Below are 27,114 nucleotides of genomic sequence, written 5' to 3'. Positions count from 1 at the left end.
AGTGCAAAAGAGTTCCCCTTTTTCCACATCCTCACCAACATCTGTTGTTGCCTGAGTTGTTAATGTTAGCCATTCTGACAGGTGTGAGGTGGTATCTCATTGTGATGATGAGTGATGTGGAGCATTTTTTCATGTGTCGGTTAGCCAGCTGGATGTCTTTTTTGGAGAAGTGTCTATTCATGTCTTTTGCCCATTTCTTCACTGGATTATTTGCTTTTTGGGTGTTGAGTTTGATAGTTCTTTATAGATTTTAGATACTAACCCTTTATCTGATATGTCATTTGCGAATATCTTCTCCCATTCTGTCGGTTGCCTTTTAGTTTTTCTGATTGTTTCCTTGGCTGTGCAAAAGCTTTTATTTTGATGAGGTCCCAATAGCTCATTTTTGCTTTTGTTTCCCTTGCCTCCGGAGACGTGCTGAGTAAGAAGTTGCTGCGGCCAAGATCAAAGAGGTTTTTGCCTGCTTTCTCCTTGAGGCTTTTGATGGCTTCCTGTCTTACGTTGAGGTCTTTCATCCATTTTGAGTTTCTTTTTGTGACTGGTGTAAGACAGCGGTCCAGGTTCATTCTTCTGCATGCCACTGTCCAGTTTTCCCAGCACCACTTGAAGAGACCGTCTTTATTCCATTGGATATTCTTTCCTGCTTTGTCAAAGATTAGTTGGCCATACGTTTGTGGGTCCATTTCTGGGTTCTTTATTTTGTTCCGGTGATCTGAGTGTCTGTTCTTGTGCCAAAGGTCTTATACTTCTTTTGTTGGATTTATTACTAGGTATTTAACATTCTATGATACTCTAACAAAAGTTATTTCATTTTCTAAGCAATTGTTGCTTGTTTATAGATAGAATCAATTCTTAAGTACAGACTGTTTTTTTCTAACCAAGGAACCATGCATGCTAAACTTTCTTATTAATCCTAATTACTCAGCTATTGATTCTTTTACATTCTTTTCATCACATCTACAAATAAAGAAAAGGGATTTTCTGCCCCTAATGTTTATCTTTTATTTCTTTTTCTTCTCCTAGTACACTGGCTAGAACTTCCAGAACAACGTTAATAAAAAGACGTAATAGCCGGCACTCTTACTCCCGGCCTTGTTCTCGATCTGAAAAGGAAAGCTTCAATTTTTACCACTAAGTATGATTTTGGCTCTAAGTGTCCCTACAGAAGTGCTTTGTTCTCAGTCTGCCAGAATTTTTTAAACTCAAGAATAGATTTAGAATTTAATTTAAACATTTTCTGCACCGACTGAGAAGATGGAGATTTTTCCTCAATCCATTAAGGTGTATCACCTTGGTGTACTTTGTTTATTTCACAATATATTCTCAAAAATCACTCATTAGTTCGTGGAGATTTTCCTACTTATTATCTATAGTGCTCTATGTATCAGATTTTACTCCACCAATCTACATACGGTATTTAGGTTGTTCCTAATATTTTACTATTACAAGTAATAGCACAATAAATAACCTGATGTATATGCCAGCCTTTTTTTTGTTCTTTGTTTTCATTTTATTGGAGGTATAACTTCAGAATAAATTATTAGAAGCAGGATTGCTGGACCTAAGAATAAAATGTCTACTTGTGTTGTCATCGATGAATTCCCCTCCAAAGGGGCCGTGCCTTTTTGTACTCGCACCAGCCCCACAGCCTCCGCAACAGCAGTTTTAATTTGTATGTCTCTTGTTAGAAGTTACATATCTTTTCCCATGTTTAAGGGCTCTTTGTACGTATTTGTGTGTCTGTGTATGTGTGTCAACTGTCCATGGCCTTTGCGCAATTTTCTAATATGCTTGTGGCCTTTGTTGTCACAAGGTAAAGGTTTCTTATCTATTAAGGTTGTTGGGTCCTTATTTGTCTTTTTTACTCTGATTATGGCTTTTCTGACAGTCAAAAGGGGACTGCTTATCCAACTTTAAAGCCAATGGTAGAGTCTTTTACAAAAGCCTATGTTTTTCCCAAGTGAATATTAAAATTGTTTCCACATTAAAGAGGTAAATTTCATTCTTTTAGTTTCAAAAATAAAGGCGTACATATATTTAAGCCTACATAAGAGATAAATCAACACATTCAACACAATAATTTTGAAAGAGCTAAGCCTATATTTGAGCTTCTCACTTAATTGGAAAATGTTTTTTAAAATCTTGAAAATGGTGCCTTAGGCTATTTTTGAATTCATATTGTTTTGGCTTATGATTTTAGTAGCTTTACTATTCAACATTGTCAATACATTTGCTGGACATAAATAACAGGTTGTCAATTTATAACCTTTACTTACATGAAATCTACCAAGCCTACCTTTAGAACAATTAAATCTCATTTTCGCTTAAGCCAGTTATTCAAAAGAAATTTATTGTTTGCCTGTGAGGTTTTAAATTTTTGAAAAGAGAAAGTAGTGTCAGGAAAGTTAAGATTCTTAAGCTTTTTTTTTTCTTCAAGAAAGGTTGGCTGAAAGTCATTTTTGATTTTAAATGGGAAAAAACTACTCTGAGTCAATATTGTACCACATACGAAACCTCATTCCTCATCAGCCTTACAGTGGTAGTGGTTACATAACTGTGTGCATTTGTCAAAACTCCTAAGGCTGCGCACTAAAAATGATGAGCTAGATATGTAAATGATACTTCAATAAATCTGACTTTAAAAAGCCACAAAAAACTTACAATTCAAGAAATTATATAAACACAAAAGTGACAAATAAAAAGTCACAATTCCTAGAACCCTGTTGCCACCAAAATGCGGATACTGCCTAGGCATCACTGAAATGTTGGATTCCCTCAAAGTAACAAGGAAAAAAATTTTTTTCCTGCTTTACAATTAAATGTTAAATGCCACCTTCCTATTTCAGTGGTGATTTCAATAAATATCTTACAAATTACTTTTTAATAACATTCATATGACAAACTAAATTCAGTTAATTAAACTAAACGTGCTCTTTCTTACTTTTAGGAAAAAGAAATTCAGGGAACAAAAGGTTTGGTAACCTTCCTGTGTCTCTAAAATGAGATATCACAATGCAATACCAGAATACAAAAATTTATTTAGCTTGGGTTTAATCTTACGGAGCAAACGGATTTAATTTATGGTGTTAGTTTCTATTCAACTCAGCAACCCGAACCCCACAAAGACCTTAATCTGTACCATGGTTCGCATCATCTGCTAAGGATCCCGTTTGCCACAGAAGCGTAGTAAGTGAGCAAACAACCAAATGGGACTGAAATTTACAGCACTGGAAGCTACATCAATTACAACATGTGGTTTGAAAAGAGAATAATGGTTATTCAGTCAGTAAAAGAGCAAAATGATTTCTCTCACCCCCTTGAAATTTCCTACGTAAATGACAAAAGTAAGAAAAACACCCCATTCTTCATCAAGCAAAGCAGGCTGGAAATAATGCCCTGGGACCAAAGAAACATTCACAAGAACAGCCACCGTTACAGTGCCTGTGATTCCCCCAGTAACCCGGAGCATAGGTACCGCGACCGTCCACTGAAGGGTGGTGAAGGGAGAAGCAACAGTGGTCACCACATACTCAGCATACGACACACACTGTGCTCAAAGCTTCAGACCTAGTGCCGTGCTTAACCTTCACAGTAACCTTATAACTTAGAACCTACTATTATCCCATTCTACAAATGAAGAAATTGAAGTGCAGACTGGTTCAGGAAACAAGAGCAAAGTCCTGCAAGTAGTCCTTGTCAGAGCCTAGTGGAACTCCAGCCCACGTATCTGTTGGTTCAAGCCTATGCTGTTCCTACCCCAGAATGCCTCCCCCAGGGAGTTTCAAAAATACCGGAATATTACTATACTTTCATTACCAAGAGGGTTATCTGCATGACACACAGACTGTATTTAGATCTACCGTAAAGCTTCCAGAGTCTATTTTAAAATGCACGATAACCTTATAGCCTATTGCTATCATTCCGAAGTGGACCAGTTTACCACAAAGGAAAACTACACACTGTGTAAGACCAGAAGAGAGTAAACCAGTGCTTGGGAGAAGTAAGAAACTAATCCAGGGTGCCTGCCTAGGTCACTTACACCAAGGGCAGATCCTCACTGAGATCTTCTGCAAATAAAGAAGGCTTGCCATACATTACTGGCTTTCCTAAATCAGGATGGGAAAAAGGGCATTTGCTCAGCACCCACTCCCCCTGGATTCAGTTTTCATGACTACTCGTGATTCATTAAAAAGTGCTTATGATAGTGTACAGAAAACAGTTAACACAGCAGGCCTGAGACTCATTCTCAGAAAGGCCTCCTGGCAAGGGCACCCCTTGGCTAGAATCCAGGAACTTGGATGTGGGGCACGTTCCCACCATTCCCCAGTAAGAGTGGCTACTATCCATAAACTGTGCCAACAATATGGCGTACGCTGAATATGCACCTTCCTTCTGGGAGTCTAGAATTCCGGCCAGAGCTAAGCAGAGGGTGTCTTTGTGATCAACCCCCATTACAGCTATGGGCATGGAATCTCTATCTACTTCCCTCAGAGACAAGATTTCACATGGAGCACGAGGTACGTGACTCACTGGGAGAGGACTCTCAGAGGCCTGCACCTGGTTTCCTCCAGACTTCACCTTTTCCCTTTGCTGACTTTGTTCTGCTCTTTGCTCACTGCAGTAAATCACAGCTGTGAAGACACTATATGTTAAGTCCCGTGAGTCCTCCTAGCGAATCCCTGGACCTCAGGGTGGTCAGGTTATATAGGTAGTGAGATACTTCCAGACTATACTCACAAAATGGCTACAGTCAACAACATGGCAGTGAAAATTCATTTTTAAGATTGGCATGAGCTCTGGGAAGGTTCTACTTCCCAGTACCAAGTACCCAAATAAGTTCTCAACACCCTCACACTGGATTCAGTTATGTCCAGTTTGAAATAAGGGATACTCACCGGGCACTCGAGCAGGAAAGGAGTCTGGGGACCCTGCTCCAGCACCTCCCTCTTCTTCTTCATCTTCAAATTCCAGATTCTCTTCTTCACCAGGTGCTAAAATTCTTCTACATGTAGAACAGCAGATAAGATAATGAGCTACCTAAATAAATATACTAGAGAGGAATCACAGCCACTCATTTCACAGTTAAGACATTGATGCAAAAATGCTGACAAACATATTGCTGTATTGATATTAAAGATGGTAGTGTTGATATAAAAATTTAGAAATATCTGAAAAATAAGTATAAGACAATAAAATGAAAAGACAAATAGTGGTGCTTATTTATTTTACCTTAAGGGGACAGGCTGAACGTCAAATGGAAATTCTTTATTATAGGTAAGAATATTCTTTAGGACTAGAATAAAAACAGAGAGGAGGATACATAAATTCTTCCATGGATCAAAACAAAAAGTTTTATTGGAAATGGCGGATTTTTAATCAATTTTACTATGCATGTTAATACTTAAAAAAAATTCCCAATCATAGAATCATTCAGAACCACAATATACTTGTCCGTTGAAGGTCTCAGCAAAATGAAAATATGTAATACACGGCAGGTACCAGTACTTTGTCAGATCTCCAAGGAGAGTTAAGTTCCAGAGTCTCAGAGCCCTCATGGAAAATAAACTCCAAAACAGTTCTTTGTACAAGGTCCCAGTGAGATATGGGGCAGCCGAGAAAGAGAAGACCTCCCTCCCTGCAGTTCTTCAGTTAAAAGACCGGTATTAAAGATAACCAATTAGAGGTACACGAGCTCATTCTGGTCTTTGCCCTGATTAGATTTCCCCTCAACTCCATAAAACTGGCAAAACTGGATAAAACTGGTTATAATTTCCACACGTCATTTACAATAGTTTATTGCAGACATATATGTACTTACATACACAGACACATACACAAAGAAGGATTTATCCTCAAGAAGTCTCTCGGTAACATGGCGCCCACCACCTCTGTATTCTAATGTGGTCGATGATTACATTCTGGCAGGTAAACGTAAAGAGATTCTATGATTCTGCCTGCATTTGGGAAGGCACTAGAACTACGGGTACCTTACAGAAGCACTGTTAAGTGTGTAATTCAGTGCTTTGTAGCTGGTGCTATGGGTTTTCAGTAACTACCTCCAATTGTATGAAGGTGAAGTCATGGTGATAACTGAGCAATCCAAAACGTTCCTATGATTTCGTACTCAAGTTATTCGGCCTTGTTCTGGAGTGCTGTAGTCTGCGGATACAATAGCCATGGCATAAATATCGTCATCCCAAAGTGGGAGACCCCAGGGCACAGACTGTGATCATCTGACTTACTCCAACAGCAGTCAGGGTGCTTACTGGACTTCTCTGTGCACTCCTACCGAGTCCTTCAGTGAGAGAGAGGCCTGCGGCTTGTGTCTACCTTCTCATTCATTCTTATTCCCTCTCTCCCTCTAGCTCTTACCCTCATCTTTCCTCTCTTTTTCTTCTCAACAAATGTGCACCAAGTGCCCACAATGTTCCGGTCACTGTTTTAGGTGCTAAAGGAATGGCAGTGATCAAGACAGAGGGTTCTTGCTCTCATCTATGGATCTGAGACTCTAGTCGGGAGAAGCAGACAGTAAATAAACCGACAAATTAACAAGACAGTGTTAGACTGTGATTAGCGTTAGAAAGGACAGGACGAGTGTGTAAGCGGAGTACAGGGTGGACTTTAGCTAAGGTGGACAGGGCAGGCCTCTCAAAACTAACTTGTTGGAAGACATGTGAGCCATTACCTGGAAAGAGGAACTGTCCATAAGTAGCCCCGGGGCAAGGGCTTTCTAAGTGTTAAGAAACAGGCTAGAGGGGCGTCTGGCTGGCTCAGTGGGTGCAGCGTGCAACTGTTGATATCGGGATTGTGAGTTCGATCCCCACGAGGGGTAGAGAGATGACTTAAAAATAAAATCTTAAAAAAAAAAACCCAACACGCTAGAGCAATCACAAAGGCTCTGAGGCAGGCCCTCGCTCGGCTTGTTCAAGGAAGAAAACAGGCTACGTAAGGAGTTTGGTAGCCCAGAGGGAAGATTATGTCAACTGTCACTGTGTCATTCACGGAACTACTCTGAATCTCAGTTTCCCCAATTCTATAAATTTTTTTTTTTTTTCAACGTTTATTTATTTTTGGGACAGAGAGAGACAGAGCATGAACGGGGGAGGGGCAGAGAGAGAGGGAGACACAGAATCGGAAACAGGCTCCAGGCTCCGAGCCATCAGCCCAGAGCCTGACGCGGGGCTCGAACTCACGGACCGCGAGATCGTGACCTGGCTGAAGTCGGACGCTTAACCGACTGCGCCACCCAGGCGCCCCTCAGTTTCCCCAATTCTAAAATGGGAACACTACTTCTGTCACAGACTGTTTTGAGAATTAGTACATATGAAATTGTATGGGAAATTTTAAGTCCCATAGACGTATAAGCCCACATTATTATACAGTTATAATTATTCTATATATACAGAATATATAATTTTATATATATCTAATAATAATTATATTATTCTCTCCACGGTATTTAATGTTTCGTGTCTCACTGAAAAGCATGATTTTTAAAATTATAAAAACATCCTTTCTAAACTTGTGCATGATTGCTCATTGTGAATAAACTATTAATTTAACTCCAATATCACAGTATTGTGCTAAATACTAAGAATAGGGAAGTGGGTGACAAAAAAAGACCATGTATCATTCACATCAGAAATGAAAGCACTGAGGGGTGCCTGGGTGGCTCAGTCGGTTAAGTGTCTGACTCTTGATTTCGGCTCAGGTCATGATCTCATGGTTGTGGGACTGAGCCGTGCATCAGGTTCCATGGTTGGGTGTGGAGCCTACTTAAGATTCTCTCTCTCCCTCTCCTCTTCCCCTGCTCGCACGCACGTGCACTCGCTCTCTCCAAAATAAATAAATAAATAAATAAATAAATAAAATAAAGGAAATGAAAGCACTGAAATGATATTTTAATTATACAAAGGGGAAAAAGAATCCTTACCACATATGTAAAAAAATCAATAAAGAAGTCAAAAATGGTATCAGTTATTAAGAGTATCTCGTGTTTGTACTATAATACAAGCACTGAACAGTATTTCTTCTCTTAGGTATACCACTGCTTTGAAAATGAAATGTTCAATTAGATATTTAATTTGTATGAGTAATTTCAGAAGAAAGATAACCAATCTCTTCTCATTTTCTGTAATTGTAGGATAGGTTTCTATTTTCACCAACTATGGAATAACAGATTCTGATGTCTTTAGACTTTACACAGGATTTTTCTTCCACCAATACCCGTGCTGATATTTTAGGATATTTGGAGAAGAGAAGCAGTTTGTAACTTCCTGGAAGGTGTTCTTGTGAGCACAGAGTCCATCAAGGCTGGCAGCTGACGGTGCACCCGTGCTGGTAAGCATCCGGCACCCCTAGCCCACTGTCACACAGTCTGGCCTGCCACCCTCCGCAAGGTCACACTCTGAAGATGACACACAGTTATCAAAACGTGTTCTGCTTGTGCCTAATTCGCTTCATTTTTCTGAGGGACAAAATGAACAAGCGCTACCTTCCCATCCGAAAAGTTATGTTTTAAATTACAGGATAAGATTCCCTGAAGACATTCAACCCTATTCCACTTAAAAATGTGCCAAGTCCGTATGATACGCAGAGCACTACAGTGGACTCTGTGGGGAAAATACAAAGGTTATTCACAATCTCCTTGAGGGGAGAAATGAATTAAGTAAGAATCATACAGGGTGGACTACGATAACAGATATAAAAAATGCTCCTATGAAAGACACAAGGCAGGGATGCCTGGGTGGCTCAGCTGGTGAAGTGTCTGACTCTCCGTTTCAGCTCAGGTCACGATCTCATGGTTTTGTGGGTTCAAGCCCCACGTCGGGCTCTGTGCTGACAGCGCAGAGCCTATGTGGGATACTCTTGGTCTCTGCCCCTTCCCCGCTCACCCTGTGTCTCTCTCAAAATAAATATATAAACTTATTTTAAGAAAAAAAAAAAAAAGGACAGGAGGTAGAGCTTAATTAGGGAGAAAAATCTTTCAGAGAAAGGTGGGATTAATCTGGGGCCTCGAAGGATCAATCAATGGAAGGACTTTACAGGTGACGGGAGCAGGGGGATAGGTTTCAGTAAGAAGTAGTATATTACCAAGGACTAACAAAAGAAAATGAAACAAATAGTACTTTCAAGATCTTAGTTGTAGTACGAATTTCAGACTAGACTATCAAGAGATCTCTTTTAAACCTTTAAAGCAAAAATACATTAGCAGAATAAACTGAGTTCTATGTATTAATTTTTCTTTCCTTCTGGCCTTAGAAGATGCAGAAGCCTGCCTGACTCAATCTGAAATATACTCAAATACCAATTTGTAGAAAATGTTTCATTCTGATCAAGTAACCAACTCATAACCAGTGCCTCGCTTTGATAAATGCAAAATTACAGAGCATATCCCGAGATATAACATATACATTTACATTCCTTGAAGACACAACAGCAAATTAAAATCACCCAAAAAGATAATTAAGTACCAAGAAGGTCCAAATGCACTATATAAATTCAAAGTATAGCAAAATAAATCCCAATAGTACTATCTTTGCTTCCCATCCCCACCCCTAATCTTAAAAAAATAAAAACAGACACAAAAGCAAGAAACAGAGGATTAATGCAGGGTTTAGTCCAATCTTCTACTAACACATGGGTCGCCTGAACTGGAAAACCATAATATTTAGGGTTGATGTCAATACTGCACCATTACAGATATTAACAACACAATATGGTGGAAGGAACACAGGCTCTGGGGTCACTTAGAAACCTGGTCAAAACCCAGTTCTGACATGTACAAACTGTGAAGTCATGGGCAAGTGTCAGCAAAATACAGCTGAGTGGAGTTGAGTGTTTGGTCCATAGCTGATACTCTAAAAAACGGTAACTATTAATACCAACAAAAGATCCTATAAGGCAATAGGAGAAATCTGTAAGATTCTAAAATTTTATTTGGAAACAAATTGAAAAACAAACAGAAACTAATGAAAAACAGTGACTAAATAGAAAGTCAAAATCCTAATAATTTTTGTCATGAAAAAAACTGAACATTATAATCTTATTTAGAACCATTACATAACACAGACATCATAACTGCAGTTGTAATTTTTTATATGTTTATTTTGAGAGAGAGAGAGAGAGAGAACACACACAGAGGAGGGACAGAGAGGGAGACAGTGGGAGACAGAGAATCTGAAGCAGGCTCCACACAGTCAGCAGAGAGGTCGATGCAGGGCTAAAACCCATGAACCATGAGATCATGACCTGAGCTCAAGTCGGACACTCAGCCGACTGAGCCACCCAGGCACCCCCATTGTCATCTTTTTAAAAAGCTATCGATGTGCTTTTCTTAAAATAATCTAATATATAACCATATGTGGTATGATTGCATTTATGCAAAATGTCCAGAACACGCAAATTCACAAAAACAGAAAGTAGATTAATGGTTGCCTAGGACCAGGAATCGAGGAGCGGGGGAAGCAGATGTGTGCTAATGGGGATGGGGTTTCTTTCTGGGGCGATGGAAATGTTCTAAGGTGGACCGTGGTGATTCTCAATCATTGTGTCTTTGCCTACATTACAGACATTTGCTCTAAGTGAACATCCATTTGAACCAATAAGAAAACCTTATTTGGCACATCCCAACCACCAAAACATTTGAAGCAACTGTTTACTTCAAAAAAGCTTTCAAGAAGGGAAAGGAAAATGGGAACAAGGAAATACTTCGTAAAGCACAGCAAACAGCTGGACTGATTTCAGTGTAGTCTTCAAAGACAGGTAGTATAAATGGGCCTCAATGGCTGTAACTTTTTCCTCTCCAGGAAACTCTACTGTCAATGCTTACCAAAGTAGGTATAGTCTTATTGAAGTGGTTAAAACAAAACAAAGGCTAAAACATATGGATGAGGTACAACCTTGAATCAAATAATTTTTCATATTCTATAATGGTGAACAGAATAATAATTCCTATAATATTTAGGGGTAGTCCTCAATATAACCCCGAGTTAGATACAATCATTTTATAGATGTGAAAACTGAAGAGAGGTTAAGTAACTTGCCCTAGACATCAATATATTCTATACATACAACAGTCATATATCCAACAAACCAATATACTTATTTTAATACCATTTGGCCATATGCTTTAGGTTCTTTTAAAAATGTTTTTTAAAAAGGACTTTGTAGTAACTAAGTGGGATGTATCAATGAGTAAATCTTTAAAAAAATTAGTTCTCTCCTTTTCTTTCTCTACTATAAAATCCATTTGAATTGAGGCAGTTAACATTTAAGGTAAAATGTTTAACAACTACGATCCCACTAATAACTTATTTTAAATTTAAGCATTTCTATAACATTTTAGGATGTATAAAAGCACAAAAAAGCCACACATGACTAGATACTAACAGAAATGAATAAGCATCTATGCCAAATAATCCTTATTTTTTATTTTTAGGACAGAGAGAGAGAGAGAGAGAGAGAGAGAGAGAATATCTTAAGCAGACTTCACACTGAATGTGCAGCTCCATCCCACGACCCTGGGATCACAACCTGAGCCAAAATCAAGAGTCAAATGCTCAACTGACTGAGCCACCCAGATGCCCTTATGCTAAATAATCTTTGTATCTCTAAGAGATTAAATATCTTTCTAAAGGAGTACCACCAAAAAAATAAAGTAAAACTTACTTGGTTCTAGCTTCTTCAGGTCCTCCAGTTTAAATTCTTCTTGAGACTGTGTGGACTGAATTTAAAACACACATATTACATCTTTTTATTACAAAAGTTTCACTACACCCTATGTTTTTTAAGTGGCAAGAACTAAATATTCAAAAAGTAGCCAAAATAAATGAATCCAATTCTTGCTTTCAAAGTAGAAAATGAAAAGTCCCAAACGGGTTTTTTTATTGGGTTTTATATTTTGGAACATTCAGGGTAAAAATTGCAAAAAGTGGAAGTTATATCTTTTCTCTGTAACTTATTAAATATGAACTAAATCTTTTTTTTTTTTTTTTAAAGTTTATTTATTTTTGGGACAGAGAGAGACAGAGCATGAACGGGGGAGGGGCAGAGAGAGAGGGAGACACAGAATCGGAAACAGGCTCCAGGCTCTGAGCCATCAGCCCAGAGCCCGACGCGGGGCTCGAACTCACGGACCGCGAGATCGTGACCTGGCTGAAGTCGGACGCTTAACCGACTGCGCCACCCAGGCGCCCCTGAACTAAATCTTTGAATAGGACTTTAACCCATGAATTCCTATTGCTATAAATCTCTTCTGACACAATACCGCTTTTAGCATTAACCCCTATGTTTATTAGAACAGTTCAGAATAATTTTCTCTTACATTAGAAAGAAAAAAAACGCTGTTTACCTGTAAAGCTGCACTTCGTAATTCCAAGCATGTTGCAATTTTGCCTATGGTTTTCTGTAGGAGAAAGAAAAAGCTATAAATACCAAATACACTGTAACTGTTAGTTGTCAAAATCATGGAGTTAATTTTTGTTCGTAAACGATCTATAATTTTTTTTTTTAATTTTTTTAAAGTTAAATTCTATTTCTTTTTGGTGTCTTGCAGATTTTAGAGAAGAGAAACCAGAGGCAAAGGGCTAGGACAAGAGAGAGAAGGGGAATATATATTCTCTCCACACCTAATTGTACTCTGACCAATTTAAAATCCATTTGGCTTTGTTGAAAGCTTTAAGATTTATTTAAAGGGCAATGAAAAGAATTCCAACTTCTTCCCTCCCCAGCTTTTCCTTCCTTCTTCTCTATTAAGCCTGAAAGTCCTGAAAAGATTTAAAACTAGAAATACCTGAAAATAGCAAAATGGGATCATTTAATTTTGACTTAAGTCCAATCTTGACTTGTCTAATTAAATATATAGATAATACCAAGCAAAATCAATAGTTGTGATATGTGGTGGCTAATTTTGCATTCAGGTCTGTTTTAGATGAGCTATAAGACAGACGTAAATGATAGGGTACAGTCCTTGCTTTTCATAAGCTCAAATTCTATTATGTGAGAGGAGATACTACAAAATCACTGTAATATTAAGAAAAAACACTTAACTCTTATTCGCACAGCAAAGTAAGCCATTACGTATGTTCTGAAGAAATAGTGCAAGAGTCTGTGTTAGAAATCAAACCCTAGTGACTTGGGAAGGTTTTGAAAACTGAAGAGTTGAGAAAACTGTCACAATTCAGTTGTCCAAAGTCTCAAACTGAAAGCAGAGGGATATAGGTTTGAAAATGTGTGTGTCCTAGGGTGGTCATTCAGAAGGACCTTCAATTGCACAGAAGTTTTTGAACAGAAGAATGACCATCAGATTTGCCCTTTTAAGAAGACTGTTGTGAGAACAGTCCCCATAGGCTAGGGTAGAAAAGGGAAAAGACCAAAGGTAAGAGCAGTTGGGTTACCTCAGCCGTCCAGGCAAACGGTAATCAGAACAAGCACGTGAATGATGAGGGTGGAAATGACAATGAGGAAACCCACAGAAGAAACACCTACAAGAGTAGACGGCTGAAGTACGCCCATCAACATTTTTAAGTCCTTGCAAAAAAAGGCATTTCTTCTGTTTTTATTAGAAATAAACCCAGACCATGAAAGTTAAGTATTTACATACAACATGTGCACTGCCTTCAGAACGAAACACTGCTTGGAAAAAAATGATGTATCTTCTACATGTACTGATCACTTGCAAAAGTTTAGCAAATTGGCTTTTGTGGTTTTCTCTTTGGCCACTTTCTTTATAAGATAAATGAGGGGGCGCCTGGGTGGCGCAGTCGGTTGAGCGTCCGACTTCAGCCAGGTCACGATCTCGCGGTCCGGGAGTTCGAGCCCCGCGTCGGGCTCTGGGCTGATGGCTCAGAGCCTGGAGCCTGCTTCCGATTCTGTGTCTCCCTCTCTCTCTGCGCCTCCCCCGTTCATGCTCTGTCTCTCTCTGTCCCAAAAAAAATAAATAAACGTTGAAAAAAAAAAAAATTAAAAAAAAAAAAAAGATAAATGAGGAGCAAAAAGGTGTAATGAGTATTGTGCTGGCCCCTGGCACTTAGGCGAGTGGGCACTACGCAATCAGCTTACCAACAATAAACAGCTGGTACACAGACTCGACCCGCTACTGAGACAGGACCCTTGGCCAAGGAACAAAACGCTATTTAACTGTCTCCATGATCTTTAAAACTTCCTTTTAATCCCACTATCTCAGTTTAGAAAATACCCAATTTTATTCTGAAATTTTACATTCAAAGTAACTCATAGATTTATCCGTTCTCTCAAATAGCTATTGCATATGAAACAGCAAGAGTCTTTTCTACATAAAATATAACATCCCCAAATAAGGGTTCAAATATACCACTCAACTCTGACAAAACTAGCAGGTGACTTAAAATGTGCGTGGCTGTGTGTAGTTAGATAGTAATGGCTAACGGCTATTAAATACTCAGGCTCTCCTAAGTGAGGTACAAGCATTAATTCATGTAATCTTACTCTAACCCCGAGTTAAGACACAATCCTTCTGTAGACGTGAAGACCGAAGAGAGGTTCAGTAACTTGCCCTAGACATCAAAGTATTCTATACGTACAACAGTAATATATCCAACAAAGCAATATACTTATTTTAATACCATTTGGCCATATGCTTTAGGTTCTTTAAAAAATGCTTTTTAAAAAGGGTTTTGTTGTGAGATGTATCAATGAGGAAGTCTTTAAAAATAGTGGCTAACTCCCCTTCTTTCTCTACTATAAAATCCATTTGAATCGAGGCGGTTAACATTTAAGGTAAAATGCTCTTTAACAACTACAATCCCACTAATAACTGATTTTAAATTTAAGCATTTCTTCAAGTTAAGCAGAACCGGCCGCTCTGTACACAGAACCTACTGAACTGTGGCAAAATACCAATGAGCATTATTCATAACTACTTTAAGGGACCACACCCAACATCAGTATTAAAAAGGGAGCGAAACACTATCATTTTCAGCTGCAGCAATGACTTTTAAAACATGTAGCATTTACTGATGTCAAAATCAAGTTCTCGCTACTGTAACTGTTCCACCTTTCTTAGAAACAAACCGTTAGGAAGAATGATTAAGTGGCACAAGGTCGCTTGTGTCCAAACAGAAGCACTATCAACTCAAGTACGTTAAGACTAAGCCCTGAAGGTAAATGAAGACTAATTTTAGAAAGATTTAAATTATTAGCACCTCATTCAAATGAACTGCTCATGACTAATATGGTATAGCCATGGAAAATGTTCTCATTTTCAGAATATTAGCTATTTTATTTTGTCATTGGTAGGGAAATTAATAACTCTAAAAGAGCAGTTAAGGAAAAGACGGACTAAAAACAAAGAGCTACATTTTAATTTTGCTAAAACATAATTTATATAAGGAAAAAAAGTTTACAAAATACACATAAAGTAACACAGTCTTACTCCAGACGTACTTTTTTTTTTATTTAAACAGCCGTCATCTACTCTCTGGCTGCGAGGGGGCGGGGGAGTGGATAGGGGAAAGCTGGAAAGTCAGTGGAAAGGGGGAACCTATAAAACAAGCGTATAGTGCTGGAATTCTCATTACTACCAAATTTGATTCAAAACAGGGAAAAACTTTCTAAGCATCATGAGACAGGATGTTCTATTCTGTCCAGAAACTTACATGAGAAAACCTACTACACCAAAGTAGGGAATTTAATGGAATGAAAGCTCTTGGCAGCTATTTTTTGGCTACTAAACTCAGTTGTTATAATGACAAAACTATTGAGAATTGAAATGAAAGCTAAGTCAACTAATCACGAGGGAGGATCAAATGAGAATCATAAACCTTATTTTCTACCAGAAATCTATGAGAATAGCAAATCCATAGGAAGATATTTTTTAAATCACCAATGAATAAAGTTTAGAGAGATGAGTAGTTCTGCTTTAGAGTTTAGATTTAAAATAAATATTGTGGGGGCGCCTGCCTGGGTGGCTCAGTTAAACGTCTGACATAGGCTCAGGTCATGATCTCACGGTTCGTGAGTTTGAGCCCCGCATCAGGCTCTGTGCTGACAGCACGGAGCCTGCTTCGGATTCTGTGTCCCCTTCTCTCTATGCCCCTCCTGCACTCATTCTCTCTCTCTCAAAATGAATAAACTTAAAAGAAATAAACATCGTGAAGATATTTTTCTCAAAAATTAGGATTTCTCTCTGATCTTACTTATATACGAATAAATATCAATAACCTAAGATCCAACAAAGCATTTATTCATCAAATATTTTTCAAAGCTTATTGTGAGACAGTAAAAAGCTTCATAAAGAAATGTTGCTTTTTAAAAAAATCTTTCAAAGTCCCACAAACTACTGAATGGTTAGTATAATTCTAAGATTTGATTCTAAGCATAAAAGATATAATTCCAAATAGAAAATACAAAGAACAATTTTGCTTAGAGTAACTGAGGTATATATTCTGCATTTTTCTCTTTTGAGGCAAACACAATTGAGTTTCTTCTCCTTTGGCTTAAGTGCCAGGTCTGACATTCAATTATTTTTGCAGACCTAACGGTTGGTTTCAAAATCTCCCATATTGTGTTCTTCGGAACACTAGACCCAATTAAGTGTTCTATAAAGGGAGGAGGGGGCCTTCGAAAAGCAAACACATTTAAGAAACACTCCACTACCCAAAGCCTTTAAAAATTCAACATACACATTAGCATATGAAAAGCCTTGAACAAGTCACAAACTCTCTGTTCAAATAACATCTATTAATTTTTTAGAGCCAGTGTTCCCCAGATCACGTCTGGAAAATCTTGGTTTCCTAATCATTAACTTGGAGCTTCTAACTTTTTTCTTTTGGGACATTCAAAAATAAGACGACGTATATGTCACTATGAGTTTTTTTTGGTTGGCTGTGAGTGTTTCGCCTGTATTTTTAAAGAAAATTAAACTTGTAAATGCATACGACTTGCCTTATGTTCCTAACGTAGTACAGAGTGACTTGGGGGGTCCTTCTCCAAGCCCAAGGAACAGGCAGGCAGGAACAAGCTCTCTCTGGAGTCACAACTGGCAGCCACAAATGCCTCCTAGGCAGGTATTATAAATAACAAATGCCTCAGAAATCAGGCCTCCAGAAAAGGAGGAGGTACAGAAAACTTCAAAGGCAGAAGGCATTAGAAGATTTAGGGATATCTTTTAAGATCATTTAGGGTTATCTAATCCCTCATTTCATACTTAAGGAAGTTAAGGCCCAGGGACAGGGCTGGGATTCAAGACCAAAGCCTTCCAACTCAAGGCCTCAGGCTTTTCCTCAAGGTCATGCTGCCTCCCAGGCCTCATGGAGCAGAAGATCTGTGGGTCTGTGTAAACTGAAAAAAGACAGCATTGGTGGCTACTAAGGAACAGCTATAAATTAAAGAATAAAGAGCATAATCACACATCAGCTTCAGCCTTAAAGAAAATTAAGAAAAAGTTTATTGTTTTTCATTAGTCTAATTATTGTTGTGTAACAAAGCTCACTTCTTGATGGCATTTGAAAACATTTTTGCTTTTAGGTCAACTCACTTTACATTTGAGGTCACGTTGCTCATAGGTCCTATATCTGAGCAACAGATGTTGGAGATAAAGCATGTAAGTAACTCAAGGCAAACAGGTGATTACAGTGTAGGAATCATTCAACTTCCAAAAATTCCCTCAGCTTTCATTTGTTTCCCTATTCATAACACACTTGGTCAGCTGTTAATTCACACACTCAGACACTGGAGATCGTGTTTCAAAGTTAAGGTGTTTTGCCTCTCAATTTTGTCATGCCAGCCAATCACTTCCTAATCATTCCCAGAGTTCACAAATCTTACAGAGGTGGTAAATTCCTATGAATAGTGTTTGTTCCTTTCCTCAAGCAAACCCATCGTTTCCTCCCTGGTAATTATTTTGCTGGGCTCAAATCTTAAATTTCCTACATCTACTGTGTACATTAACAACCGTAAAGGAATAAAGAAAAAACACATCTGTATATTGTAGTATTGTGTTTTCTTTTTTAGATAAATAGAAAGAGTACATTAGATAATGTAGCTCCTAAATATTTTAAAAATGCAAATATACAAACTTGTGCAAGAAACATAGCTAACCCTCATCTTTTGGGTTTTTTCCCATCCAAACTCCTACAAACAAGAGTCAAAAGAATACAGGCAAAAGAACAAAGATAAATTTGTTCAGGCTTACTTAAAACACGTGCAAAAAACCACTCCCACCCCCTTGTACTAAAAAAAAAAAAAAAAAAGATTAATAAAAACAAATTAAGTCACTATAGTTTTTTACAACATCTTAAGATAGGAAGGAAAATCTGACGCAGTAATTTTTTTCATTATCTACGAGATTAAAATTTGACTTTAACACTAGACACTCTGAGCCAGGAAAAAATGGGAATTGTTTCTTCCATTTCTTCTCACTCTTTTAAAGCAAAGTTTCTTAAAGTATCCTGTTTTTTTTTTTTTTAATCTCTAACAATCCAGGGAATCAACTTGACACATTAAAATTTTAATTCAAGGAGAAAGAGCACCATTGAAACATTTTGTAACCATATGCAGTTACTTGGCTCATGTATTTTTATGCCAAATTCTTGACTTGAACTAATTTTTTTCAGTGGTGGCTTTTGGGGGAGGCTTGGTTTTTGGATATGTGTTTGTTTTGAGAGGAGGGAAGAGGGAGTTAAGAAAATTCAGAGTTAATTAAGTATTGAAGTTGGATGTAATTACTCACAATCAAAATTGAGTCTCTGGAATCTACCCCTCTGCAACCGGAGTGTAGCGGGTCTCCACTAAAGCTAAAGTCTAAATGGCTAAGTGGAGAAATTCATCAAGTGAGAAAGTCACAGAGTAGCAAATCAAGTGTTATCTCTCAGTGATTCCTTCATGTTCCCCAAAGCATAATCAGTGTCATTCTTTGTACTTAAGTGTAACAGTTTCTCTTGTTTGTTTTTGCTTAATGGATTTGAAAGACAGAATCCTTCCCATTTGGAATCTGATACATGTAGAGATTACTTTACAGTACCTTTTGTTCTTCTGTGAATTCAGAATTATTGTGTTGAGCTTGGGCCTCTTTTTGTAGATGTCTTGCTAATCTGTAAGAAGAAAAATAAATATTCTTTAGAATTGAAGGAAAGCAAACAATCTCAAGTGTAACAAGGTGAAATAATTTAAATCTTTTAAAAAACAGACAATGGGGGGGCATCTGGGTGGTTCAGTTAGTTAAGCGTCCAACTTCAGCTTGTGGTTCATGAGTTTGAGCCCTGTGTCGGACTCTATGCTGACAGCTCAGAGCGTGGAGCCTGCTTCAGATTCTGTGTCTTCCTCTCTCTCTGCCCCTCCCCCACTCACACTATGTGTGTGTGTGTGTGTGTGTGTGTGTGTCCCCGTCTGTCTCAAAAACAAATAAATATTAAAAGTAAATTTAAAAAAATAAAAAAGAAAAACAGACAATGGGGGCGCTTAGGTAGCTCAGTCAGTTAAGCATCTGACTTCTGCTCAGGTCCTGACCTCGTGGTTTGTGAGTTCAAGCCTCCTCTCTGCTCTCAGCACAGAGCCAGCTTCAGATCCTCTATCCGCCCCCCCCCCCCCCCGCCATCTCTCTGCATCTTCCCCGCCCTTGCACTGTCTCTCTCAAAATAAATATACTTACAAATATTTTTAAAAAACAATGAAGTAGTGCTGAGATTAGTCAAACAGCCATGACAAAATGATAGCAGCCCATTAAATACTTTTCAAAACATTTTTCACGAAAAAGAAAATCCTCCACCAATCAGACATGAAAATCACTGTTTGCCCAATTATTGTCCTTAAAAATTGCAGCTGAGCCAAGGATGGATGTGTGTTACTAGGTCCAAATTCACCAGTAAGGACCCCAAGCTCTTTCTGAGACCACAAAAGCTAAATGACTGGTTCTTACAGCCATACAATAAAAAGACAAATAGCTCAATTTAAAAATGGGAAAAGGATTTGGACATTTTCCCAAAAAAGATATAAAACTGGTCAATAAGCCAATAAATATCGTATCATTAGTCATTAGGGAAATACAAATCAAAAGCACAATACGATACCACCTCACACCCACTAGGATGGGTATAATTTCTAAAAAGAGAAAAAAAAAATAACGCTGTTGGCAAGGACATGGAAATTTTGGAACCTTCATGCAGTGCTGGTAGGAATGTAAAATGATGCAGTCACTGTGGAAAACAGTTTGGCAGTCCCTCAAAAGTTAAACATAGAGTTACCATACATAACCCAGCAATTTCAAAATTCTAGGTATAGTCCAAGAACTGAAAACATGCTCCCACAAAAAGACCTGTACATGAATGTTCGCAGCAACAACATTATGCACGACAGCCCAAACTGGAAATACCCAAGGTGTCCATCAACTGCAGAATGGATAAACAAAATGTGGTGCATCCTTTCAATGAAATAGGATTTGATCACAAAGAGGAACGAAGACTGCGGCTACAAGCTACAGCATGAACCTCAAAAACATCATGTGAAATGAAAGATGCCAGGTACAAAAAAATCACCTGATCATTTACACAAAATGTCCAGAATGGATAAATCCATAGATACAGAAAGCAGATTTGTGGTTGACAGGGGCTGGGTAAGGAGGGAATTGGGAGTGACTGACATCAGATATGGGGTTTGAAATATTCTGAAATGAGATTGTGGTGATGGTTGCAGAACACTGTGAATATACTAGAACCACCAAATTGTACAACTTTACAGTGGGAAATTTTTTTTTTTAATTTTAAAAATGTTTTATTTATCTTTGAGACAGAGACACAGCATGAGCAGGGGAGGGGCAGAGAGAGAGGGAGACACAGAATCCGAAGCAGTCTCCAGGCTATGAGCTGTCAGCGGGGCTCAAACTCATGGACTGAGATCATGACCTGAGCCGAAGTCGGACACTTAACTGACTGAGCCACCCAGGTGCCCCATTTCTTAATTTTTTTTAATGCTTATTTATTTTGAGAGACAGACAGAGCGTGAGTGGGGGAGGGGCAGAGAGAGAGGGAGACTCTCTGAGATGTCAGCACAGAGCCCAACGCGGGGCTCGAACTCACGAACCGCGAGATCATGACCTGAGCCAAAGTTGAACGCTGAACCGACTGAGCTACCCAGGTGCCCCTACAATGGGAAATTTTATGTTATGTGATATTTATCTCAATTTTTAAAAATCTGTGGGGGGGAAATGACCATCGAAAGGATTCTTTGGTGAAACATTCTGTCACCGGCAAAAGAAATTAAAACCATAATTCTCAAGCATACTATACTGTTCTGGGTGGGGGGTGGAAGCAGGAATGCAAAGGGTAGCAAGTGTTTGATTTCCTACCAAACCAACTGCAAAAGACAGTTCAATGAATTTCAAAAAAAAGTCTTAGATGGGAGTTTTAGTCTATGCAATCACACATGTCCTTAAAGACCAGGTGTAAAGTCCATTATATTTGATGGCCTCTCTCCAATCGATGAAAGGTATGCATCTTCCTTATTATAATGTGTGAAACTCCTACATAAAATTATTGACATTTGCCAAGAATCACTCCACTATTTTACTTAATCAAACTGTTTCCATCCACTTATTTATTTTACCTCAAAGGTGGAAACCCATAATATTTTCCTATGATGTCATTCACAGACCCACTCTTTGTGAATTCTATACAAGAGAAGGTACAAATAGGAATAGACATTGCCATTATCCTTGTCCTTGTTCTGCACTTAGTTTCTAACTCTTGCTGGACTACCCCTTATATGAAGTTCTCTTTCAGGACTCACAGTCTACATTTAACAATGCCAATTGCCTCAGGGAAGTGCTAGTGTGGCACAGTTTCTTTATTTGAACAGTGCTCACATAATACGCTAATAGTGACTGTTAACCTAAGCATGGTTGTTATCAGAAAGAAAGGGGGTAGCTCTCAACTCCTGCTCAAATGTTAATAGTCAGTGGACAAGGATGTTAAATTCAAACAGAACCTTGCTTTTCAAAATTAGGCAACAGACTGGGAGGAAATATTTGCAAATCATATGTCTGATAAAGAACCTATATCCAGAATACACAAAGAACGGTCATAAACTCAATAGGTAGGGGTGCCTGGGTGGCTCAGTCAGTTGACTCTTGATTTTGGCTCAGGTCCCTCTCTCACGGTTCACGAAAGGCAAACTAACCACAGTGAAGTATGCTATCCGTCTACTAGAATGGCTATCATAGAAAAGACAGGCAATAACAAATGCCATCAATGTGGGGAAACAGTAACTCCGATACACCGCGGGTAGAAATGTAAAACTGTACAGTCAGTCTGGACAATACAGCAGTTTCCTTCACAAAGTATAGGTAAACTTCTATTACCCAGAAATTCCACTCTTTGGAATGAAAATGTATGTGCACATGAAGAGTTACCTGTAAACGTTCACAACGGCGTTACTGATAATAGTCAAAAAGTAGAAACAACTCAAATGTCCTTTAACTAGTGAACGGATACACAACGGTGGTATCCATACGATGTGATGCCATTCGGCAGTAAAAGGAACAAAGTGCTGACACGTGCCGCAACGGGATGAACCTCAAAGGCGCTATGCTGAGCGAAAGAAGCCACATACCAAAGATCACACTTTGTATGATTCCGTTTCCATGAAGTGTCCAGAAAAGACAAATCTTTACTATAGATTACAGGTTGCCTGAGGCTGGAACGAGAATGTGGAGTGAATGTCAATGGACACAAAGGATCTTTGTTGGGTGATGGAAATGTTATGAAATTTAACTGTAGTGATTGTTGTACAACGTGCTATAAAATCGCTAAAAATTCACTGGTCTGTATGTGTAAAATGGATGGATTTCATGGTATAAATATTATACTCTTTTTAAAAACTTTTTAAAGACCTGGGTAAAAATTTAACTTTCTGAATCCATAAATGATTGCACTATTTTAAGACAAAGTGAGATGTGATCTTGCCCACTGAGTGAAAATCCACATGCTTTAGATATCAGATGAGCAGCTAAGACAGTTGACGTTCTATTAGGAAAGGTGAGAAACCTCTCAAATATTCTTCTCTCCGGAATAATCTCATCCTACAAGGATGACTGTAGGGGGGAAAAAAAAAACCACTGTTCTCAGAGGGAGCTTAAATATAAACACATAAGCAACTGAAAGAAATCCCACAACGATCTATGACAAATTAGTGCTTCTCAAACTATCTGTAGTGAAGGACTAGTTTCTTTCCCCATTTTGCTCTAAGTTAACACTTTAATAAAAACTACCATGAAGATGTCAAATTGCTAGTTTCTAAATCCTTTTTTAAGAGACGGGGGGGGGGGGGGGGGGGGGCGGGCGGGGAGTGCAGGGAGAGAGTGAATCCCAATCAGGCTCCACACTGTCAGCATGAAGCCGGATGTGGGGCTCAAACTCACAGACCGTGAGAGTGAGCCAAAACCAAGAGTCGGACGCTTAACCAACTGAGCCACCCAAGCATCCCTAAAGTTTCCAAATCTTCAATTTCAATTCCTTGATCTCCTTACCGTAGACCAGCACCGCCATCTGCGGACCCACTTTGAGCAGCAGTGATGTAAGGCATAGTAAAGATGATTAACACCAGGTATCATTCAGTCTTCAAACTCATTCATTTAACAAGTATTTATTGAGCAACACATGCTAGATTAATACCTCAGCACTGATCCTGTGAAATATCTGATTCTGAGCAACAGAGTCCGTATCATTCCATCATAAGTGAGGGGGTCACTGTATCCCCAGACTGCTGAAAGAGCTGGCTGGCCTGCTTCATGAATTACTCTCAATGGGCCATGTATATTTTGGCTAGCAATTCTAGTTTTGACATAATTCGTGTAAATCTTCCAACAATACTTTAATATCAACTCGGTGCTCCCACAGCATACTTCTGAACCCATTCATTAAACAGTGATTTAATAATAACCTCGCATCACTAGGACACTAAGTGTGAAGCAGAAAACAAGACAACTCCTCTAACCCTGCCCTCCCAGAGTTTACACTCAAGAAGGGAGAGAGATAATAAACAATCAATACGTAAAATACACTGTATTTTAGATGGTGATACACACTATGGAAAAAAGTAAACAGGGTGTGTGTGAGGGGGGGCGGTCAGGATGTGGGAGGCTGAGGCGGAGGGTGTGGGGGTAGGTAACAGGCTATGCAGTTAGAAACAGGGTAGCCAGACAGGTCCTCATTGAGAAGATAATATCTGAACAAAGACCTGAAGGAGGTGACCATGCAACCCAAGCAGATAATGAAAGAAGAATGTTCCAGAAAAAGTACAAACAGCCCTAAGGCAGAAGCATGCTCCTGGAAACAGCAAGCAGTATGTAGCAGCACATACTCTTTTCATACTTCTGTAACAGCAAGACCCAATCACTCTAAAATGCTCCATTAGACTCTCAGTGCTTTGAGGGTGGGAATCAAATCGCATTCATTTTTGTATCTCCAGCTCTCACTTGTTGAGTGATGAAATTGTTTAAGCTACTGTATTCTTACATTGTGATGATACAGACATGTTTATTCCCTCCCTAAATATCCCTCCTCCCATAAATTTCACTGCGTTCCATGACTATAAAGTCCTTGCTGCCTACCGAATTAGAAATGCCAGTTATCCTAGACTCTTCCTTCTTCACTCTCAATATGCTGTCCGTTCTTTTTTACGTGATTTAGTGACCCCCAAATGGTCTCCTTCTCTGCAACCTTTCCTCCCAAACAGATAACTGAAATAAAAAAGACAATTTGCCTTCACTTTTGAATATCCTAATTTTCAATCCAACTTTTTACATGTAGCCTGAATGTTTACAAAATTTAAGGCAATCATTACTCTTCCGATTTGACGCTAGCAGTTTCTATCACTTGAGAACTCCTCTGAATCATTACGTTCAAAGGTTAGTATTGAGGTCCAACAATAGATTTCTATGTGGCTATTACTCTCATGGAGAGGTTTCTAGAAATTCCAGCTTAACAGCTTGCATACTCAATTTTCCTTTGTGATTTCAATTGGACATGGTATTCTTCACTTCCCATTGTGAAGTCTGCCGCTGAGTCCCAGCACCGCACAAGCGAAGGCAGCTTTACATTTCAGGGCATGTGATTTCCGCTAACACGCAGAATGAGCACGCACAGGTGCTCGCTAACTGGCCACAGTAAGGTAAAGCTATGAGCTCTGGGAACCCAGTTCACTTACACAAGGCATCTTAAAGTGTCTTAAGCACCACGTAACAGAGCACACAGGATTTAGTAAAACAACAACACCAACACCACACCAAAAAACCCCAAAAACCAAAACAACCGAAAACAAACAACCCGGCTTTCAGTGGTATAGTTTTATGACCCCCCCGTTAATCTGTTTAACCTGAGAGCTTCAGTTTCCTGGTTTTGTAAACCGAGAGTAATGTTCTCACTAAGTAGTTGCAAGAGCAAGTGAAGTCAAGTGAAGATGCAAAACAAGCGCCAGCGTTGGGGGCACAGGGCTAAACGGCCCGGAGCAGGTTGTTTTCAGGGCTTTTGGAAACTACAAGTCTGTAGGACGGCGTGGAAAACATCTGCACATTTAAATTATCTTAACGGTCGGGTAAAAACAAGTTAACTATTGTAGAGAAAGGAAAAAGAATTTAAAGCTTCCCAGTCTCAATTGTATATCCTTTCCAGAAGACACGTGGGGGCGGGGATTTTACTCGCACAAGGTTTCGTCCTCGGTTATACCTCAAACAATAACTTGCTTTTGACCAAAGAGTTAATTTAATGGCAACGGCCTGCAAACAATACCATTTTGGCAAGCAGTTCTTATTTTCAGTAAAAGGTGCAAGAAATAAGCAAGATTTTATGTACACGTAAATCTTGTCTTTTAGTTTAAAAAAACACCCCCGAAGTTTTTTTTTGGGGGGGGGGGGCAAAAAGAGAAAGAAATCGGACTTCGGGTCAAAGATCAAAGAGACTGGTACTCACAAAGTACCCAGCGGCTATACATTAGACACAGGACAAGGAGGAGGGACCCGAAGAGGCAGCGGTGGCTCCCGTGCGGGGTCCATTAATTCAGTTTGCTCTCTTCTGTTCACATCCTGCGCGGACTCCACCCAAAGCGACCGAGCGAGGGGGTGGGTGGGACTCACACAGCCCAGCAAATAACAGCTCCAGAAACCGAAACGGAATCGAGGTGAATTGTGAAAACACGGCTCGCCAGCAAGAGGGGTGGAGAAGGGGTGCTTAAGGGGACCCTTGGCTGGTGAGGCACCCCTGTCCTCGCTGCTTCCTGGGGGCACCCCCTCCCCTCAATCGCCACCAGTTCCCTCCTCCTGTCCTACACATGGGAGGAGGAAGGCACCGCACAGAGCAAGGCCACTCATCCCTGGAACGTGGGCGGAGAACACACAAGTCTCCCTGAGCGATTCTAAAAGAGAAATTGAGGGGCAGCAACCTGAGAGAGGCGGGGGAAAGGAGGAAAGGAAACCGACTGCGGGGCGGGGGACGGGCACTAAAAGACGTAGCCTGCTAGGGCGGGCGCCCCAGGAAAGAGGGGCTACCTGTTGAATGGAACCGGCCCCGCGGCGGCGGAGGGGGAGAGGGGCGAGGAAGCCCAGCGAGCGGACCGCCGGCTCCGGGGCAGCCCGCCGGGGCCAGTGCGATCCCAGCCCCCGTGCCTGCGGGGCCCCACCCTGGGAAGCCTTGGCTGCAGATACAGAGATGAGAGACACCGACAGAAGAAAGGGGGAGGCGGCCGACTGGAGCCGGGCTGGCCCGCTCCTGCGGTTAGTCACTCACATCTGATACTCGTCTATCGCCTCCACCAGCTGGCCCCAAGAGTCGAAGTCGGCGCCTCTCCTAAAACTGGCGCCCCAGCGCTGCAGCAGACTCCGGGTCACCTCCGACATGGCCGGTGCCCACCCCGTCCCCTCCCGCCCCTACCCCAGCGAGGCCGGGCTCTAGGGCGCCATCCTCCCCGGGCCTGGCCCCGACATTAACAGGGCCAGGAGGAACCGCTACGGCCACCACCGCCACCCGCCGAGGAGCCGCCCAAGCCCATTTGCCGCCACAGCCAAACTTTGCGGCTCCGAAGCGGCCGCCCCGCCGAGGCTCCGCCCCCGAGGCCCCGCCCCGCGTTAGGTTGAGGCCGCCCCGCTCCCCC

General features: G+C 40.1%; 1 protein-coding gene across 3 annotated transcripts in view; it reads right to left on the bottom strand.

The window, feature by feature from the left end:
• The window catches only part of AIDA (axin interactor, dorsalization associated), a 38,617-nt gene extending 11,592 nt beyond the window's left edge, over positions 1–27,025 (bottom strand). For 2 of the 3 annotated variants that reach the window (XR_006961543.1, XM_047076539.1), the window contains exons 1-6: positions 26,751–27,024; positions 19,001–19,070; positions 12,353–12,406; positions 11,671–11,725; positions 5,230–5,293; positions 4,896–5,002 (exon numbers count right to left, since the gene is read on the bottom strand). Coding sequence is in view for 2 of the 3 variants with exons in the window: in XM_047076539.1 (XP_046932495.1) it covers positions 4,896–5,002; positions 5,230–5,293; positions 11,671–11,725; positions 12,353–12,406; positions 19,001–19,070; positions 26,751–26,860 (460 nt within the window). In the remaining variant the exon portion in view is untranslated. Of the gene's footprint in view, positions 1–4,895; positions 5,003–5,229; positions 5,294–11,670; positions 11,726–12,352; positions 12,407–19,000; positions 19,071–26,750 lie in introns of all 3 variants that reach the window. The other variant, XM_047076540.1, reaches the window with a different exon arrangement.
• Between the last annotated feature and the right edge of the window lie 89 nt (positions 27,026–27,114).

This window comes from Lynx rufus, unplaced genomic scaffold, assembly GCF_022079265.1.
Source record: "Lynx rufus isolate CCGP_SWC_20201006 ecotype Redwood Valley unplaced genomic scaffold, mLynRuf1.p SCAF_15, whole genome shotgun sequence".
NCBI classification, from domain to species: Eukaryota; Metazoa; Chordata; class Mammalia; order Carnivora; family Felidae; genus Lynx; species Lynx rufus.
The sequence above is the reverse complement of the archived record's forward strand: the minus strand, read 5'-3'. Positions and strand labels throughout refer to the sequence as shown.